Source organism: Myzus persicae, unplaced genomic scaffold, assembly GCF_001856785.1.
Source record: "Myzus persicae strain clone G006 unplaced genomic scaffold, MPER_G0061.0, whole genome shotgun sequence".
NCBI classification, from domain to species: Eukaryota; Metazoa; Arthropoda; class Insecta; order Hemiptera; family Aphididae; genus Myzus; species Myzus persicae.
The window spans coordinates 200725-220741 of record NW_019102746.1 but is presented as its reverse complement, the minus strand read 5'-3'; the positions used below and the strand labels follow the sequence as shown (position 1 = coordinate 220741).

Below are 20017 nucleotides of genomic sequence, written 5' to 3'. Positions count from 1 at the left end.
AATGTCTCAAATTTAAAAAGAAGCCAAACAAGTGTACTGAAACCCGGTGTAGGCGAATACTCATTTGTCTTCTTTAATCATTTTGATTCAGAATAATGGTATGGTAAAAGTGTGGTGTGTTGTAGTAAAATTTGAAAGCAATAATAAATGATCCCATAAAAAAAATGGTTTTGAGTGGAGCTTGGTTACAACCACGCATGCTGGCATTTCTTCAAAATGCTAAGAAAATAGAAAAATTACCTCTTCAGAGTGCCACGTAAAATCGATTTCCTATCTATAAAGGTGCTACATGAGTACATGACATATATTGAGCATTCTTTTTACCCGAAAATGTGTGCACATAAAAAGACAAAAAAAGACACAAAAAATATTAAAATATTATAAAATCAATACAGTATCAGAATCTAAAATAAACGTTTTTTTTATTTATTAATAAAACAGACTAAAAAAATAGAAAGTTCAAAATAATTTATTATATTTTACTAAAATTTTTTGAAATAACAAGCTGGGTGGGTGCCCGTTTCAAAATGATAAAAATACTAATTATGGAATTAATACAAATTAATTTCTGTACTTACGTCATATAAATTATATTAGTGGAGTGCAATTATTAAACATTACCAATAAATTGGACGTTTTGATAAATAGTATATTATATTTGAATTATGAAAATACCATGTTCTTCTGGGACAATAAAATGTTTCACATTCAGAGCTACTAATCATTTAAATAAAAACAAACATGTTCCAACAACCTGCTGCAGTTTTCCATTACAAGTCGAGGGACTTTTAGGATTTATGATGCCAAGCAACCAGTACAAAAACATTCTTTTAATTATTATTTTCTGTATACTTATAATATCATATTATCTCTTATGTAATTCCATAGCATGGCATCAGATTTTGTTCTATTATTAGAATTTACAAAACCATCTTGACATCAATTAAGCATTTAATTTCTGCGTTACATATTATAATGTCACTGCAGACCACGGAAATTACACATTCTTACAATCGATGTCTTATTTCGAGACGAACGATTTACAATTTTATATACTTTGATTTAGTTCTAATTGTGTAGTTGTCGACGATGCAAACTGATTTGAAACCGATCTGATGAAAATAATAAAAATAATGTTCAAGATGATCAACACTGTGAACTATGATATCACTATATTACAGGAGAATATTGTTCGCATAACATGACTTTTTACAGCTGAATAGTTAAATAGTTTAATGTACAGACGTTTTTCCAACGTCAAATGATACACAGGTATCCCAAAATGTCAACCGACATACTGCCATACAGAGGTATTGTACTGCTACCGATATCGAAGAGAACAAAATACAGTAAGCATATTATATTATAATAACATGAAGAATTTGAACTCCGTCGCGTATTACTTACGCATAAACACGTTTTGCATAAAACTTTGTTCACTCGTGCTCGACACGCACACATTTTTTAATGGACTTTTTCCAGGAAGGTGTGATACTGATTTGAAATTAAAATTATTCTTCTTTTTTAAATATAAAGTACGATTGTGACATACGATACTGGCTGTAGTGCCCTCGCCGAAGTGACGCACACTCCATCGGCATTAAGTGAATAGAAAAATAATAAATTCAAAAAAAAATAAAAATTATATGTATACATATATATTTATATATATTATACAAGAATAACGATTTACGCATAATACTTTATATCGATTTCAAAAATGTATTGTATTTGAAACTAATTTTGAAATATTGACTTCTATCGTTATCTATATATATTATATACATATACCTATTTTTTATTACATTACAATATTATACGTGCAACGTGCATATTTTTATAATTATTAATTTCTATAGTTCAATAGCTGGGCCGACCGTCGTACGTGCACGGCAATCGAAGATGGTTACACCGGCCTTATATGGGAACCAAAAATAAAAAACAATACCACCGCACTTTTTCGATTACATTTCACCGCCTCCTACGAGGTGTACAACAAGTCATGACACGGTAAAAAAATGTGCTTTTATTTTATAATAATTAGACCATCCGACTTCGTGTCCGTCCAGAACAACGTGATCTATAATATGTTGACCGCGAGTGTGATATTATAATAATGTAAAAATCGTGTGAAAAATCATTTTCACGATTTTCACCACTCAGTCCGCTGATCCGTGAACCACATCGCATAGATATAGCCCACATTGGTACCTATATTATCTGCTATAACTAATTGAGAGACTTAAACTCAACACTTCCACACAATATTTATTATTGTCGTGATAATTTTTATAATATTGTACATAAAAAATCTCTTTGGAACTGATATATAAATACATATTATATTATACTTAGGTACGTAATTTTAGAAGCTAATATTTGAAGCCGAGTAACTGTTAATAACTGCAGGTTACCCATAGTCTCGAATTGTCAAAATATTTAAGCCACCAAAATAGGGTCAGACTTTGTCTGACTTTGGTTTTTGATACTCATCACACACACTCGAACTATTAAATTCACTTTATGAATTACAGATCTCAATTTCAATACTGTTAATTAAATTGGTAGGTAGGTAATTCACCTATACTTTTGCCAGTGAATGCAAACATATTTGAAATTATAAAGTATAATGGACGATCTTCAGCATATTTTCTGGCTCGAGTTTTTACAGTTACTCAGACATTGCTTTAGTTATGAATTTATTACCCATGCAATTCTGATCCAAACATGTATTATATATGGGTAAGCCAACTGAAATGATATTATTATATTTAAAGGGGGGGGGGGAAGTATATAACCTCTCTGCTGTTACAGTAGATGTCGAGTCTACTTCGTCATTGAGTAAGTTACTGTAATATGACTATTGGGTTGAAATAGAATTTTAATTATAAATCATGTCATACGGAAAAAGGATTCTGAGCAAAGACAATCTATATATTACTAAGTATGTATTATGATATATATATTTATACTGCTGTATCAGAGTATTTTGCTTTACTATTATAAATACGGTTAGTTGAATGAATTTTTGCCGAAACAATTTTAGTTATAATTTATTTATGTAATATATTTTATGATAAGAACCAGGTGAAAATATTCGTGTATCGTGTTAAAAAATGGGTAGGAAACCCCATAAAATTTAATTTGAATGTTTTGAAAATATCGTTATCACATTTTTTGTGTAAAATATAATTATATTATATTATATAAGGTTCCAAATACCCACGAAAAATGTTTGTGAAACTTTTAAGTATCTACGATTATTCTGTTATTCGCGTTTGAATTTAATAAGAAATGCGCAAAAGAAAAAAATCGTTTGATAAATTTTACACGTGCATTGGTGAAATTCATATTCATGATGAATATCCAATCTCTTCAAAATTATAAAAAAATTCATCAAAAATATTTGTAGAATTATATGCTACTTTACAACTTTTTGAAAATTATTCACCATGTATAGACAATTTTTATAGGTATGACTATTTGGTGAACAATTCAAGTACCTATCCATAGTTAATTGTTTTTGAATAACAACAAAATAAGAAAATTAATTTTGTTGAGTACTTGTTTTGCTTAAAAATTCAAGTTTTTCCATCATTTGTTTTATTGTTGTATCTCCTAAAAATACTAATTGCGTACAATTTTCTATATAAAAACCTTACCCATAGTTGAATATTAAAACATTTTTTTTACTATTAATTGTGTTTTCATATACACAAAAATACTTTTTTAAATCAATCGGTACGTTTATCGGCTCTGATCAGAATCTAAAATATATTAATATATTATGTATTAGTATATAATGTTATAATGTATCGTTGTTTTAAATAAATATTAGAATTAAAATGTTCATATCATTAATTATATTTTTATGGTGTATATTATTATCAATAATATATTATAATTAATGATAATAATAATTATTATATAATGAAGTGTATGATTATTTTTGCATTAATTATACATGCACGTTTTATCTTAGTTTTGACGTATTATCTTCATACTAAGTAATAAAATAATAATTTTAACAGTGATTTGATTTTACATCAGCTAAATAAACTAAATCTAATTTTAAATCAACATTCTAATTAAAATCGACAGAAGTAAATGTTAGTTATAAATGTGAACATGGCGAATAAATTAAATGTGTATTATTTTTGCTAATTAGTCGGAAATTAATTACTAATTATTATGTATTATTTAAATACAAACGATGATGAAATAGTATTAATTTGAGCAAGAAGTTAGATGCTGCAAATAAATGATGAGAGTATTATCTTAATCCTTAATGTCCTAATAAACTATATGATATGTTCATACAATATGATTATTTTTATATTTTATTGAAACATTAGTATTTAGGTATATTTGGCAAACAAATTATGAGTACGACAAAAATTAAAATAAAAAAATAGACCGATTAGCCGTTATAGACCTTGAGGAGGGACTCATTTCGATTCTCTCGCTTTGATATAGGATAGTGGTCTGCTATACGATGTTCATAAATTTGACATTAAACCATCTCATACAAAAAACAATTCCACACAGTTACCAAAATAAATTGTAAAATCGACAAAGAAAAAACAAAATGTTATGGTTCTTTTTTTCTGACAATAAAACAAGGTTTAATATCTAAAATTGTTCTATGAGGAGTAACGATTAATTCTATTGAATTAATGCAATTGCACAATTTTTTTTTTTTTGTGACAAATGTTGTTATTTCCATTAAATATTCATGGTTATCTATTGTATACTACTTGAAAATTTTATGAAAAAAACCTGTTGAGTACACTGAAACATATTTTAATTCTAGAATTTTGATTTTGCATATATTATTAATTTGTCGAAAATTGCCTGTTACCGAGAAGTTAATTTGTTCTATGTACACGCATGATATTTGTTTATTTTTATTAAAACAAAAACCATATTTCTTTAAGATTTATATTTAATGTTCTTTATTGTATCCTAGAAAAAAAATAACTAAAATAAAATACTTTTTATGAAATTATATTCATATATTTAAGATTAACAACAGCTAGATTATCTGCTAGTATGAAACAATTTTAAAAATGTACTTGAACTAGAAACATACATTTTTACTGACAAATATTATATAACATAATTTAAAAATATTTTAAAAATAAATACTTAACTATAACATCCATCATAAAAAAAATACTCAAGTCGCTCTTGTGTTTACCAAGTTTTGAGTGCACCTCGTCATTGAATAGGTTTTTTTAATACATGTGTTAAATTTTAAATGTAATGCGTAAAATAATTTAAATCTAAAGTTAATAATATAAAAATCATCACCTTTTCTACCGAGTAACCATACGTTGTACTGGAATATTTTTATTTTTTAATACACCGTTCGAACATTTGTAATTAAATTATATTATACATAAATTAATAGCAGCATTGGTAATTATTAATATTGTACAATTAAATATAAATAAAATTAAGATAATTTCCTAAAGATCCTCAAATCTCACACATTTTATTTGTGATACCGATAAGTGTTAGCTATACAAATTGAAATCCTGTATTCAATTTTGTAGGAAATAATCTTATAGCACCTAACTAGTAAGATATGATATCATACACATAAAAAACACGATCTCACTTATCACAGACATTAGAGAAGGATAGATTTTTCTTCGACATTAAACAGTTATCTGCGGTGCATTATTTATTTTAAAGTTATAACTAGTGTTATTGCACAAATGCACAATTCAGACAAACATCAAAATAATTAAACTGTTTGTCTTATAATTACTATGAATACTTACATGTATTTATAATATATCTAATCAAGTAAGTAACTATTAGGTCTACAAATGAGAATATAATATTAATATATTGTAGTTATAAGTGTTATATTGTAAATCTTAACATTAACATTTAAATATCATTAAACGGCTATTTAGCAACTATAATTTCATTTAATGAATCATAATTATATTATTCTTGTTAATAATTTAACATATATTAGCGGTTTTTGATAAAGTCATTACTAAATAGCTAATTGTTTTAATATTTGAATGTTTCATAGATGTATAATATTCCTAATGAGTCTTAAGACTACCCCTAATATCAACTCAAAGTATTACAAACAAGTTAAACTAATACCTAATTGATATACTGATTTTATTTGAATATTAATTAAAGAACATGTAAATAATCAAAATCTTTTTTGATTAGTGATTCAAAAATGTATCAATTTTATCTTTACACTTAATTATATATGTATATAAGTTTGCCTATATATTATAACCAAAATATTTTTTAACGTTTGTCTATTCAAATGTACTTATAGGTACTGATTTCTAGTAATTAAATTCTTATAATTTAAAACAAATCCAAAGACTAATTAACTAATTGCAAAAATAAAACCTTTAACATGTCTCAAAATAATTTTAGGTGGCCATTTCGTATCAACTAAGCAATTTCCTGACGATTTTCTACTTGGCACGGCAACTGGGGCTTATCAAGTAGAAGGAGCTTGGAATGAAGGTAAGTTTTGGTTATGATTGATTTATTTATTTTCTAAAATGTTTAAAATTTTAAATACAATAATATATTAATCAAGTTTGAATACTATGGCTTACTTTCTAAAATTTATATAAAATATCTTATGTACCTTTCTGTAATAATGTTTATTTGTTATAAAATAAAAACATGAATTTGAATTGCAGATCAGTTAATAAAGATTAGATTGTTAAATTAAAAATTCAATACAATGGAATTTAAAAAAAGCATACATATACAATTTTCCTTTTAAAAATTAAGTTTTTATTTTTCACCTATATAATAATATTATTTCTGGTACCTAATGAAAATGTATAGTCATAATATTTGAAATATGCTGACCATAGAATTTTCATGATGTTTATAACAAAATATATTAAAGTATAATTGTTGTAAACTGTAGGTAATTAATTTAATTTGTCTTCCTCTGAGTTAAAAAATCATAAAATAAATTATGAGTACCTACTAATAATAATTGTGTTTCCATAAATCGACATAATATAATTCTAACAAATTATAGTTTATGTTCGACATCAGACAGATTTTTAAATAATTTTTGTATTGATTCCAAAATCGTATAAACGATTGTTTAATCCATTCGTACCTAAATGCTTTTTTATAATCACTTTAGAAGAACCATGTACAACTCAAACTAGTCAATTAATTATATTGCATGGAGGGTGGTATTTTTTTGTACTGAGCACTTTCTTTTTTAATAATTATTCATCAACTTCGAAATCGTATCAACAATTTTTGGAATGACTAACGAAGTATTTATAGACGTTTTTTGGAAGAATTTAAAAATTCATAAATTACTCCTACTGGCTTAATAATTTTTATTTTTATTTTTTGTAGGAGGGGGGGAGGGGTGTGTTAATATTATGTTACATCTACTTCCAGTTTCAGTCAAATCATACACCAAATACTGGGAGATAATATTATCTTTGAATATGTTTAGTCCCCAGTATAACAATCCTAGGGGTTATAGGATATAATTTACCTCTTCCCTAAGAGAACTTGGATTTTTTCTGTATCGGCGGGGAACATCGATTTTGCTTTTCAAAATATTTCAAATTAAATTAAATTAAATTAATTTGAATTTAGATTATAATTTATTTTGTTTATTTTAAAATTAAAATACTAGACTTTTAGAACTCAATTACCTATTTAATTTAATAAAGAAATTATAAAATAGGAATAAGATCAGAATCATTAGTAAAGATGAGTACAATTATTGTGATTAACAGGTTAATTTATTGTAACAACAACAATATAGTTGGCAAGAATAATAAAAGTTACACATTTCATCAGTTAAAATACGAGTATTGAGCTTGATTTTTAGATTATTTTGAAAATTTACTCTTATATTTTTTTATCATTTTATATCAGTTTCCTTAATTCAAATATTCATGATAAAAGAGTCTAAGACTATTATTGATAGTTACATCAAATACGTTAATTTTTTTTCAACTGCTGGTCGCCTTGATGAACTTGATCTTATTTTTAACTTTAAACCAGCACCTATCCAGCTGTTTGCCATACATTTTACTAGTCAATGGCAAAATATAAGAAAATATGGAAATTTCCCCATCATAGATAGTTAACGATGTAATATGTATTTTTTTTTTTTTAAATGACAAAATGCCTTGATTTACTAAAGCACTCCATTGATAATTTTCTATTTGAACGTTAAGCATTATTTGTATCATTAATAAATTAAAATAATAGTATATATTAATTACTATTATCATATTAAACTTATCACTTAATGCTATTTGAATATTTATCAAAAATTCAAAACTCAATTTATTCAATTAATTATTGACAATAGTATCAATTGAATAGCCCAATATACCTTATAATACCTCTTATTATTATAAAATCCTATATATTATTAAAATATTGACGGTCCGTATATATGTCATATATTTTGAAATTATATAAATGTTAGCAAACTTACTTCTTACTGTCTGTCAACACAATCATGATAAATACCTACTACAAAAAAAAAAACATTAAAAACCTGTACCTATCTATAATAATTATTAATAATGATCTGTATCCAATTCAAGTCTTATAATTTATTTTGCCAATAATTATGATAACTTTAAAATTAAAAATATGTTATATGGTATTAGATGGTTACAATAATTTATCAATCTTACTAAAATGCGATTGATCAATAAGATTTAAATTATATGGACTCTCTTAAATTGCCAATTCTAGTTCCACTCATGTAATAGAGAACAGAACATATATAGCTTACAGAACTTCTAATTATGATAAAATTAATAATAAGCGACCTAAGATGGCTGTAACCTGGCTAAATAATATGACGACTGAATAATTTTTTGTGATATAAACGATACTCAATATTATACTAACTAAATTGATTAATAAAATCAACCTACCTACCTGCTTAGTTGTGGATCAGTTAGTTATGAATGATCAGTGATCACCATATTATTAGTTCCTTCAATTACCTTTTTAATAATTCCCACAGTTCCTACCTATAATATTAAGGAAAACTATTTCTGCATAAACATTGATTTTATAGTATAATAAAACTAATGGTATAATAGATCTATAGTTATCATGATTTAAAGTATTTTTGGATTTACCAACCTTAATAGAAAATAAAAATAAGATAATGAAAATGTTTGTTTTCGTATTTCTCAAAAATCAAATATATCTTCCCAATTTACAGAACTAATTAATGCAAATATTTTTTAAGTTGAATTATTAATTCCTATTAAAACGTTTATGTAGTGGAACTTACGCAAAGGGAGCTGACAGAAGAGAGTACCTCTATATAATGGGTGGGTGGTAAGTAGATGCATGTACAGGAATAAACACACCGAGACATTCTGTACAACATATTACTATAAACTACAGTAGACGGTATACTAAAATGTACTTAATTTGATAAATGATGTTTAAGTCAATAATACATCAATAATTATCTAAGCTATGATAAAATACTTAAAATATACTTCACTTGCGATTCTATATATTTTTGTTTTGTATTTCTACGAAATCGTACTAATAAATCGTTTTTGTTTTAAACTTGTTTATAATTTTAAATGGTAATTGATAAATAATAGTTTTTTGAAATATTCAAAAGGTTCATAATTTTTTTAGTTTAATAATTATATGTGAGTTATAAATTAAAATGTAATATTATGAAAAGGAAACTTCATAAGAATCTTTTGTATTTCAAATAACATTTTATACTTCTACCATCAAGTTTAGCACTCGTATTTTTTGTACTGAAATTCATCAATTCTTTATTTCGTTTCATAAATAGTATTTATAAATGTTCACTAAATTATTTTTAATCTCAGATAAAGCGGAATCAATCTGGGACCATTATTTTCATTCCAATGAAGCAAACAAGTCGTTCAGATATTTCTTAGACTTACCTGAGTCGGTAATCGAAAACCACATACAGAAGGGTGTCAAACCTAGATTAGCTGATATATATAAGGGAATGGGAGTTTACGAATTTCCATCAACTGCAATTAACGATGGTACACATTTTAATTTCAACGGTGATATAGCTGCGGATACGTACCACAAAACAGATGTAGATATCGAACTTCTCAAGGAATTGGGTGTGAGTTTCCGACAAAAATTTAATAAGTCCAATTTTCAATAGTACTAATGAACAAATTTAAGGTACTTAATAACATATTGTGTAATTTCAGGTTCAAGTTTATCGATTTTCCATAGCTCCAACCAGAATTATTCCAATGGTTCATGACCATTCACCAGGACAAAGCGGAATAGCATATTATAATAATCTAATTGACAAATTAATCGAAAATGGAATCACACCAATGGTATTTGTACAATACGATAATGCATGTTACGATAAATATCATAAATATTAATACAAGATAAAAAAAATAAATAAATAATAATGTTCCTATCATAATATTGTAACCACGTTCATAACTATAAACAATATGTAGTACTGTGCATTCAAATTTAAAATCTTGATTTTAGGTAACGTTGTACCACTATGATATGGGGATGGCTTACAATATAATTGGAGGACTAACAAACTCGGCTACCTATGTATTTTATCCAAATTATGTGAGGATATGCTTTGAGAATTTCGGAGACAGAGTATGTACCTAAGCAGATTATAATCTTATATATCTTATATTGTTATCTAATATATTGGTATAAATTAAATTGTAATATTGTATTGTGTTTTATTATATTATATACATATGATTAATTATCACCCCGTAAGGTAAAATATTGGACAACATCTGCAGATATACATTTATCGGCTGAAGGATATGGTTCTGAGCATTTCGCTCCTGGGTACCAAGAACCATTTTTTAGTGGATATTCAGATTATCAAGTATTGCATAACTGTTTTACTAGACTTGCAATGGTTTATAAATTGTACAACGAAGAGTTCAAGGAAAAACAACAAGGTAAACAATGTAGATAATACACTATAATATATTTTTTTGCTTATATCCAATCTAGTTAATAAGTACCTAATTATTACTAATAACTATAAATCTTGTATAGTTTTATCAAATAATTAAAAATTAATAAAAAGTACTCACGCATAATGTGTGATTCCATTCGCATAATTTCTATTTCAATAAATAAAACAATATTATGTTAATAATCTCTACATAATTTGTATTAGGACAATTAAGCATGGCCATAGATGGAGTTTGGTTTTATCCGAAAGATCCAAATAATCCGGAACATCAAAAAGCTGCCGAATGCGCAAGAATATCAACAGTAATTATTCGTTAAAATTATTCATCAGACATTTTAACATTCTTACATTAGACAAATTAATTTTTTTTAGTTTGGTTTGATAGCACATGTGTTAGCAACCGGAAAATACCCGGAAGAATTTTTAGAATCTGTTGAAAGGACTAATAAACGAGAAAAAATACGGGTCGAACGTGTTGTACAATTTACAGAGAAAGAACAAGAGTTAATTAAAGGTATGAATGTATGATGCATAAAAATTATTTTTTATTAAACATAAAAACACTTACAAAATACAACTTATAAAAATATTCTAAGATCTTTGAATCACGTACTAATCGATGAGTAAAATATATTCCGTCCTGATAAATCAACCATATCTAAAATAGTGGAGCTGTTTTAACAATATACATAGCCGATAATTTTGCAATAGGCTACAAGTAGATGATTTAATCACTGTATCGATTTTAGAAAACCTTTGGTGCAGTCAATCACGATTTACTAATAAACGAACTGAAGCACTTGAATGTTGACGGCCTGCCCTTAAACTGGCTCAAATCTTATGGTACTGAGAGGAACACATTTTTTTTTATCTTAGGTCCCTTCTCTGAATTTTTCCAATCTATCTCTGTCTTACTCCAAGGTGATCACCTAAACCTTCTAATTTCCTCTCTTTTCATATACTCTATTTTATAGTGGTCTACTTATAAATATGTTATATTATTGTATACCTGCTAATTCTGTTCATAAATCTGTTCTACATAAAGAAATAAATATTTTTCCGAATGCGGGTTTCTCATTTAGTACTCTCTCTAAACTAATCTAAGTTTAACGTTATTTACTTATCCCAGTTACATACTCCCATTGTGTCTTATTTTGTCCCATTATGTCTCAATGGCTTTGAACTAGAACGTGTTACCTACATTAAAGATCCTGGATTTAAGTTACCGACAAATCATAGTTTTAGTAATGACATAATAGTTATTAAAGCACTTAAAATTCTTTGATTCATAACACACAATTATTAAAGTCAGCCAGGTGCTCATATTCCTTTTAATTTTCTCTTGTATGTATTTTATTGAAACACGGATCAGTATACTGATAGTTTGGCTAAGAACCAGCCTTGCCTTGAACGTTTTCAAACTAAGCTGATTTTATAATAAACATTCAGCGCGAACCTAGCGACTATTATTAGAGTACCTACCAACCCAAGACGGTTAAGAAAAAAAAAGTTTTAGTTTTGCCAAATATTCAAATCTTATTAAACACTTTTAAATCTTACACTAAAAATATGTCCTGCAAACTGTTATTATAGGGTCATTCGATTTTATTGTATTCAACTATTATAAAAGTGTAAAAGTGCGACCAATGACCAGTGAAGAATTGGCCAATGAACCTAATCTTAAAAGAAGAGATCGAGGATATTTCATGGAACTTAATAACACCACAGAAACTGAAGTAAAATTACTAAATGTTTTTTTTTCATTTGTATTATTTATTAATCATTGAAATTTTGAATTAATAATTAATATGATTCAAGGTTTATGAAGGATTTTTAAATTGCTTAAAATGGATCAATGAAAAAATGAATAATCCAAAAATATTCATCGGAGAAAATGGATTTCCAGAAGAGGACGGCATTGACGAAAGTGAAAAAAAAGTAGCTTACCATACTGTAAGTTGTATAATTATGAATTTAATATAATTTATATTCTTACAATATCTGATAGACAGAATTATTAGTATTCAAAATTGTTTTGATTTACGTATATTATGAACATCAAATAGATCAATGTCCAAATTATCATTCATAAATTGATAGTGTAACAGATTTTTATAATTTTTTTATTTTAGGGTATTTTAAATAAACTACTTGAAGCACTGGATGAAAACATAAATGTTTTTGGATACTCTGTTTGGTCGTTTTTAGATACTCTCGAGTTCACATTTGGTTATTGGTAACTATTTAATTTAAATGAATAATATTGTTGTACAAATTTTAAGTTATGCTTTAAATAGATATACAGACTTACTATGTAAAACATTTAAATATACAATATAATGTTATGTTATAGGAAGAAGTTTGGAATTTATGCGGTGGACTTTAATGATGAATCAAGACCACGTTCAAAGAAAAATAGTTTCCCTTTCTTTCAACAGTTGTTCAGAACAAAGAAATTACAAATAAAAAATTAGAATGAAATATCAAAATAATATTAAAATTAAATACTTACATTTTTCATATTTTTTGCAATAATTCTTAACTACAAAATTAAAAAGGGATACTGTAATTTCAATCTGATAAAGAAAAAAAATTAATTAAAAATATATTTATTATTATCTTTGATTGAACAGTTTTCTTATTCTGAAATATGTTTTATTCTTTTACTCATTACACATAAACTATAGGGAATAATTTGTGTAATATTATTAAAGAAAATTGTCGAGCAAGAAAAATTATTAGTTTATATTTGACACATCCGAGATTAATCATTGACGATCACGATCGCTCTTAGATTGTGTCGACTCTCGGCGTCTCACAGTGGACTAGAAATTAAATTTAGACTGTATTTGTTCTGATTTAAAAATGATAAAAATTTAATTTTTAAATTCTATCTCTTAATCCTGCAAAATCCAAAGAAATATTTTTTGAACTCCATTTATAGCTCTTTTATTGAGGCATTTTTATATTTGTCCATTGTTTTGTTTCAAATGTAGTACGTATAGACTATATTATTAAAGTTTATTTTGTTTTTCCTTTTTTTTATTTCAACTAAAATTATAAATGTCCTTTAAATATAAATAATAGTATAAGTAAAATGCCTTTGTTAATGTATTTTTAATGAAATGAAATATGAACTTAAACGTTTTAGTTTTTTTATTATCCCAAAACTGCTAATAATATTTGACTACACTATTATTCAATACGTTCATATTTTAGAGAGACTACTAAACTAGATTATATTTATGTATATTTTATATGTTGCTATTTCCAATTGTAACTTACAACAATTTAATTCACTTAAAAAAAACAGATTACCTACTACAAAAGTTGTATTCGTATTTAGTTTTTAATGACATCTTATTATACAAAACAAGTTTATTTATAAATATATACACATTTATTTTGACTTCGTCTTTTGTTGAATATTTTAATGAGCAGAATTATATTGTCAACATAGAATATTATCAAAATATTTATTAATATAATAAATAATACATTGTTATTACAAGATTTGAAAATATTATATATGCATTTCAGAAAATAAAACTTTCAAGTCACTTTCTCCACTTTCTCAGAAACAGTCTTCTATCATAGGTTTATAATATCTTAGTTATGTTTGTATGGTGTCGTTAGCTAGTGATGAAACAAATAGCATATTATCAGAAATAGCACTTATAGTAGAGCTTTATAATGTAGCACCTAGCACATTAGTACAATACAATAATATTATATAATAGGTAGATTGCATAATAAATTATAGTTAATATTAATTTCAATAGGTAGTAGAGATGTTGCACGTACTACTATAAGTACCTATAATAAGGTAGGTAATTGATTAAGTTGCCAATTATATTTGAATACACAAATCAAATCGAATTCAATTTTTAATCTCTGATGCCTTAAACGGTATTACAATAGAAACAATACACTGCATGTTCAAAGTTCATAATGTCGTAATGTACATGAAAATACTTTTGTGCGAGCATACAATAATAGATAAACAGTTATGAATTATGATACTGTATACAATATACCAAATGTTATTTTAATTCCTTAAAAATTATAAAGAGCCTAACACAATTTATTCCTATGAATTTTTTTTTATTTTCACACATAGCACACAGACTTTTATCGTAATAAATACATTAAATTATTGTAGTTTAATATTGTATAAGTTTGTTAGGACCCACGTAATAAAAACTTCTAAACTTTACAAAAAATGTTAGCGTTTTGAAATAATTCCAATCAAGTAGACCTCAAAATTGTTAATTATTGTTAGTGATCTATCATATCATTAAATAATTATTGAACATGAAATATCCAGTACATATTCAATATATTTTCACTTTCAAATTGGAAACTTTTATTATTTGTTCACCTATGTACCTACATTGTACGATTTAGAATGTCTAATATATTTTGCTGATAGATGTACAGAATATAATTCTACGGTATATATAGTTTTAGTACGTTGCATAATATTATTTATGCATAAAACTTATCTTCTTATTCTTATTAAATTTAATTGCTGTATCTAAATGTCCACAACAACCAATACAATGATAATATTATTGTAGTAATCGTAATTAAAACTGCAACTTTTTTCAATAATATAATGTCTATCCAAGCTGTTTGTTTTTTAATGGTTATATTCATATTACGGTATAAGTATATGATAGTAAAATACGGTCACATAATAAATAATTTTGTTTTTACAATCCATACACCGCTCTCGTCCTTTGTTATTGAATAATGCAAGTATAGCTGTTATGAATTATTAATATTCAGAACATACCTAATAATTCGGAGTAGATGCTAATGTTACATTACCGCCGGTGTAAAGATGTAGGTATAAGTATATTCATTCGTATATAGTCGTGCAACAGAACTATACATAAATGGGTTTACGATGATATCAAACGTGCCATTCGTTCGTTATACAAATAATAATATTCTCGTGTGACTGTTATTACTCCAAAATGGTAACAATACACTCGACTGTTTAATGTGTCCCTCTAACCAAACGTGTCCTGTCTTTCGCCCAAGGCGGAAAAAAAAATAAATCATTAAAGATGGAAGTCACGTGTTCTCCGAAAGCACAAGTATTACTATTATCCATATCCTGACCTCCGGCATCATCCCTCGCGGGGTTAATTGATTAATGGTTTATTTGACAACAGCATTTACGTCATTCTAACCCCTGCGTTCCCGTCGACAACCCAGGACCCTGAATATTATGCCGCTCCCCAAAACCCAAGGGCAGCCGTCATTGTTCAAACAATAATCGGTCTTATTGCTCTTGTTGCATCGGAGGGTTGTGGATAAATAAAAACCATATAGGGATTCCCCGAGCTACTGCTGATGCTGTGTTATCCGGGTGAATCATTCGGTCATTGCATTCGTTGCATAACGAAGGGTTGAGCACAACTCAAATGGGTTTTTCAGTTCAATAATAATAATAATAATAATAATAATAATAATAATTTTAATAAAAATCCAATAATGAATGGGACAATAATCGTCAGTGTAATCTGTAATTGTAAACGTTCCTACTCAATATCATAACAATACAGTAAACGTTGCGATTGTTGTTGATGTCTTTTTCATCGACCATCGTACATATTGCCCACGGTCATTAATTATTATAATTAACTGGAATGAAAATGCAATTAATTAAGGGTTACGTTTAAGCATTTTTCAAATTATGTTGACTGCAAAATTGAGTATTCCTAATGATATCAAAGAAAAAAAAAACATTTGTGATTTAAATATCTAAATATAGTATATTATTAAAGTAGAATTTACATACATATGATAAAGGTATTATGTAAAAGTAGGTGGATTTCTTCCAAACATACAGGTATTAACAAACAGAATATAACTATTTTTTTCTGACATGATAAAAAAAAACGGACGCATAATAATTTATAAAGAGTAATTGGTTTTTTAGTGGTTTTTTCCTCCTTGATCAGCATCGTCGTTTAGAAAATATAATTAAATTTAAAATAACGTGACGTGAAAAGATATAAAATCTCCACTCAGATGTCACCTTGATGCCAATATTATAAATTTATCACGCCTTGGTGCGCCCTTTTAAGCACATCCTTTGTATAGTAGCATTGCATGACACCATTATATTCTTGACACACCCAATGTCTAATTTGTCGATTTGACAAAATTGTACTGACTTAAAAACAAAAGTAATATAATTTAGATGAAATGTCGCAATGACTAATGAGTTTTAAATTACCGAGTGATTTTTTTATCGGGATATTAAAACAAAAATAGATATCTTATGCAGCCGGAAACCAACAAACAAACAATAGCTGTACTAGTATATAATATTTGGTAAGTTAAAATACTTCAAATGATTAATACATAAATAGAGGATTACGAGTTCATAGTAATATAAATATTTTAGATTACAAATTATTTGTGTTGAATTCAGTAAAGTACCTAAGAAAAAAAAATAGTTCCGATGGTAAATATTTTTGTAATGACTTATAAGTTATTATATTTTCAAACGTGATATGACGTCTTTGAAACAAATAAAATAAAAATTTCATTTCAAGAATTCAGACTTAATTTTTAAATCATAATTTTAAAATGGCAAAAGATAGGATGTATTTCTATCAGCCTAACTCCGTTCGATATAATTATTTTTGAATACAATGATTTATCATTGCTTTTAAATTAAAATAATAATACAGTACATACACTCTGTCAGTGACCTAACAGTTTTTGTTTTAACTTTTTATTTAAAAGTTCGGGCTATTTTATATATAATACCCAATTAATTAAAAAAAAATATACATGTACAATAACAACCGACTGCAGTTTATCTATGTTACAATTATTGAAATTAAACATAAGTGATTGATGATTATACATTTATTAAATTTAAAATAATCAAAAATATTTTAATAAATTCACCCCTGAATTTCATAAGCCATTCAAATAATAATTTTTAGTTAAATAACCTTTTGTTTCCTTAAGACTAAATCTAAAAATATTTTGGTTTGCCAAATATAAGATATATATATTATATATATATGGATATTTATTTAAATATTTATCTTCAAAAATAATAAAAGTATACATTTTTATCAGTAGCTTTATTTGTAAAGAAAATAATAATAGATAAGATATAAATAGAGTTAAAAAAAACTTAGTGTATTTATTTTATTGTTTATATTAAACGTCGAATGTCAAATATTTTAGTATGTATTTATAAGCACATACAGACCAATTCGTGTTTGAAATATAATGAAAACTGAAGATTAATGTATGAATTATAAAAACAATATCATAATAGTAATTATTGGGTACCTATTTGAAAAATACTACGATATATTAATGTTGTAATATTTATTTAAAATGTATAGACGTTTTTAAATATAGATTAGTAAATTCAATCAAAAAACAAATTATATGGTCGATGACAGATGAAAATAATGAAAACTCTATTTTGATTGTATTGTAATTTGTTATACGTTGCAGTATGCTGTAAACATAATATAATACAATATTTTTTAGAAAGTATAATATTTTTTTTTCGGATTTTAAATGAAAATGCAATTTTACATTTAGGTACTTATTATGGCATGAAAAATATTAGTTATAAAATAATTAGTAGTATACTGATTTTTTTTAACTCTCGCCGAGAACATATTTTTAAATTATAATTAACTTCTAATTAATTTTCAATTTAATGATATTTAGTACATAACTCTGACTATATATTAATTTTGTTTGTGTAGCGTGTTAAAAATCAAAAAATAAGAATCGATAATTTTGGTCAAATTTAATGTTTTATTTACTGACTTTATAACTAATAAAATACAGTTTTAGATTAAAGTCTAATTTATTTTTTCAAATATATTTTATCTTATTTATTTATTTTTTATGAGCGATAAAATAAACTTAAACCTGTGTCTCCAAATAGATAAAATATAAATTTAACAATCCTAACGAAATAAAATAATATAAACCTACAATAAACTTGCTAATTGTATGACAAACATAACATAATATTATAATGCAATAAATATATTTTAATCAATCAGTACTCAGTATAATACTAGTTTTACGATAAAACAAAGAAAAAAACAATGAACATAGTTACCCAAATAATAGCTTCACGATCAATTTAATTTATATTAAATAATATAATATGTCGTGAGTTGTATGATTAAATAATCGTTTTAGCCAAATAATGTCCAATTCAAAATTAAAATGAATTATAGATTTTTGTTTATTTAGTATATACACATTTTAGTAATTCCTTTCATAGTTGTTAAAAATAAAGGTCCAAGAGTATATTAAATATTAAACCAGTGATAAGAACAATTTAAACCTTATCAATGTTCGATGTAAGATGATAAATAAAATAAAAAAAATTAAAGAGAAATGGTAATACAGGAAGAGAAGATGTTGTTTGAAGAAAAACAATTTCCCCATCAGATCTACATTTGCTATTATTTACTCGACACGGGAAAACGCTAGAAATGATCAGGAAAAAAAGGAACGGAAAGCACATACACCCGGTTTGCAAATTGCCATGAACGAATTTGCTTATGTGTTTTCCCTATACGCCTTACCCACATACATCCGGTCCTCATTTTATGGCGACAAACATCAAAAGCTTCCGCGAAAATTGAATACGTGCGCCTTTTTTTATTTATTTATTTTTCTTATTTTTACTTCGCCTCCTGCAGCACACGTACCTACTCACACTTTCTATGTTCTTCACACCTTGAATAATATACGAGAAATGCGTTGCTTTTCCTTATTTTCATTCTTTGACTGTTACGTACCTACCCTTATTGGCGTTATGTACCATAGTGTCAAGGTGATTTGTAAATGCGTTACCGACACGAACTGAAAGATAAGTCTATGCAAATGACATATAAGATCAACATCGAGGCAGAGCATTGAAATAGTTTGTTCATTTGTATACACATATTTTGTTAGGGATTCTTATAAAAAAATATCATATTATTATATAATTTGACT

General features: G+C 26.2%; 1 protein-coding gene across 2 annotated transcripts in view; it reads left to right on the top strand.

The window, feature by feature from the left end:
- LOC111033072 (myrosinase 1-like) overlaps nucleotides 1-14408 on the top strand; it is a 44198-nt gene extending 29790 nt beyond the window's left edge. For both annotated transcript variants that reach the window (XM_022313658.1, XM_022313659.1), the window contains exons 4-14: nucleotides 6421-6513; nucleotides 9873-10144; nucleotides 10236-10370; nucleotides 10537-10659; nucleotides 10790-10979; nucleotides 11204-11301; nucleotides 11372-11513; nucleotides 12593-12735; nucleotides 12818-12952; nucleotides 13132-13235; nucleotides 13353-14408. In XM_022313658.1, the coding sequence (XP_022169350.1) occupies nucleotides 6421-6513; nucleotides 9873-10144; nucleotides 10236-10370; nucleotides 10537-10659; nucleotides 10790-10979; nucleotides 11204-11301; nucleotides 11372-11513; nucleotides 12593-12735; nucleotides 12818-12952; nucleotides 13132-13235; nucleotides 13353-13473 (1556 nt within the window). In that variant the 3' untranslated portion in view covers nucleotides 13474-14408. The remainder of the gene's footprint in view (nucleotides 1-6420; nucleotides 6514-9872; nucleotides 10145-10235; nucleotides 10371-10536; nucleotides 10660-10789; nucleotides 10980-11203; nucleotides 11302-11371; nucleotides 11514-12592; nucleotides 12736-12817; nucleotides 12953-13131; nucleotides 13236-13352) is intronic.
- The last annotated feature ends 5609 nt before the right edge of the window (nucleotides 14409-20017 follow it).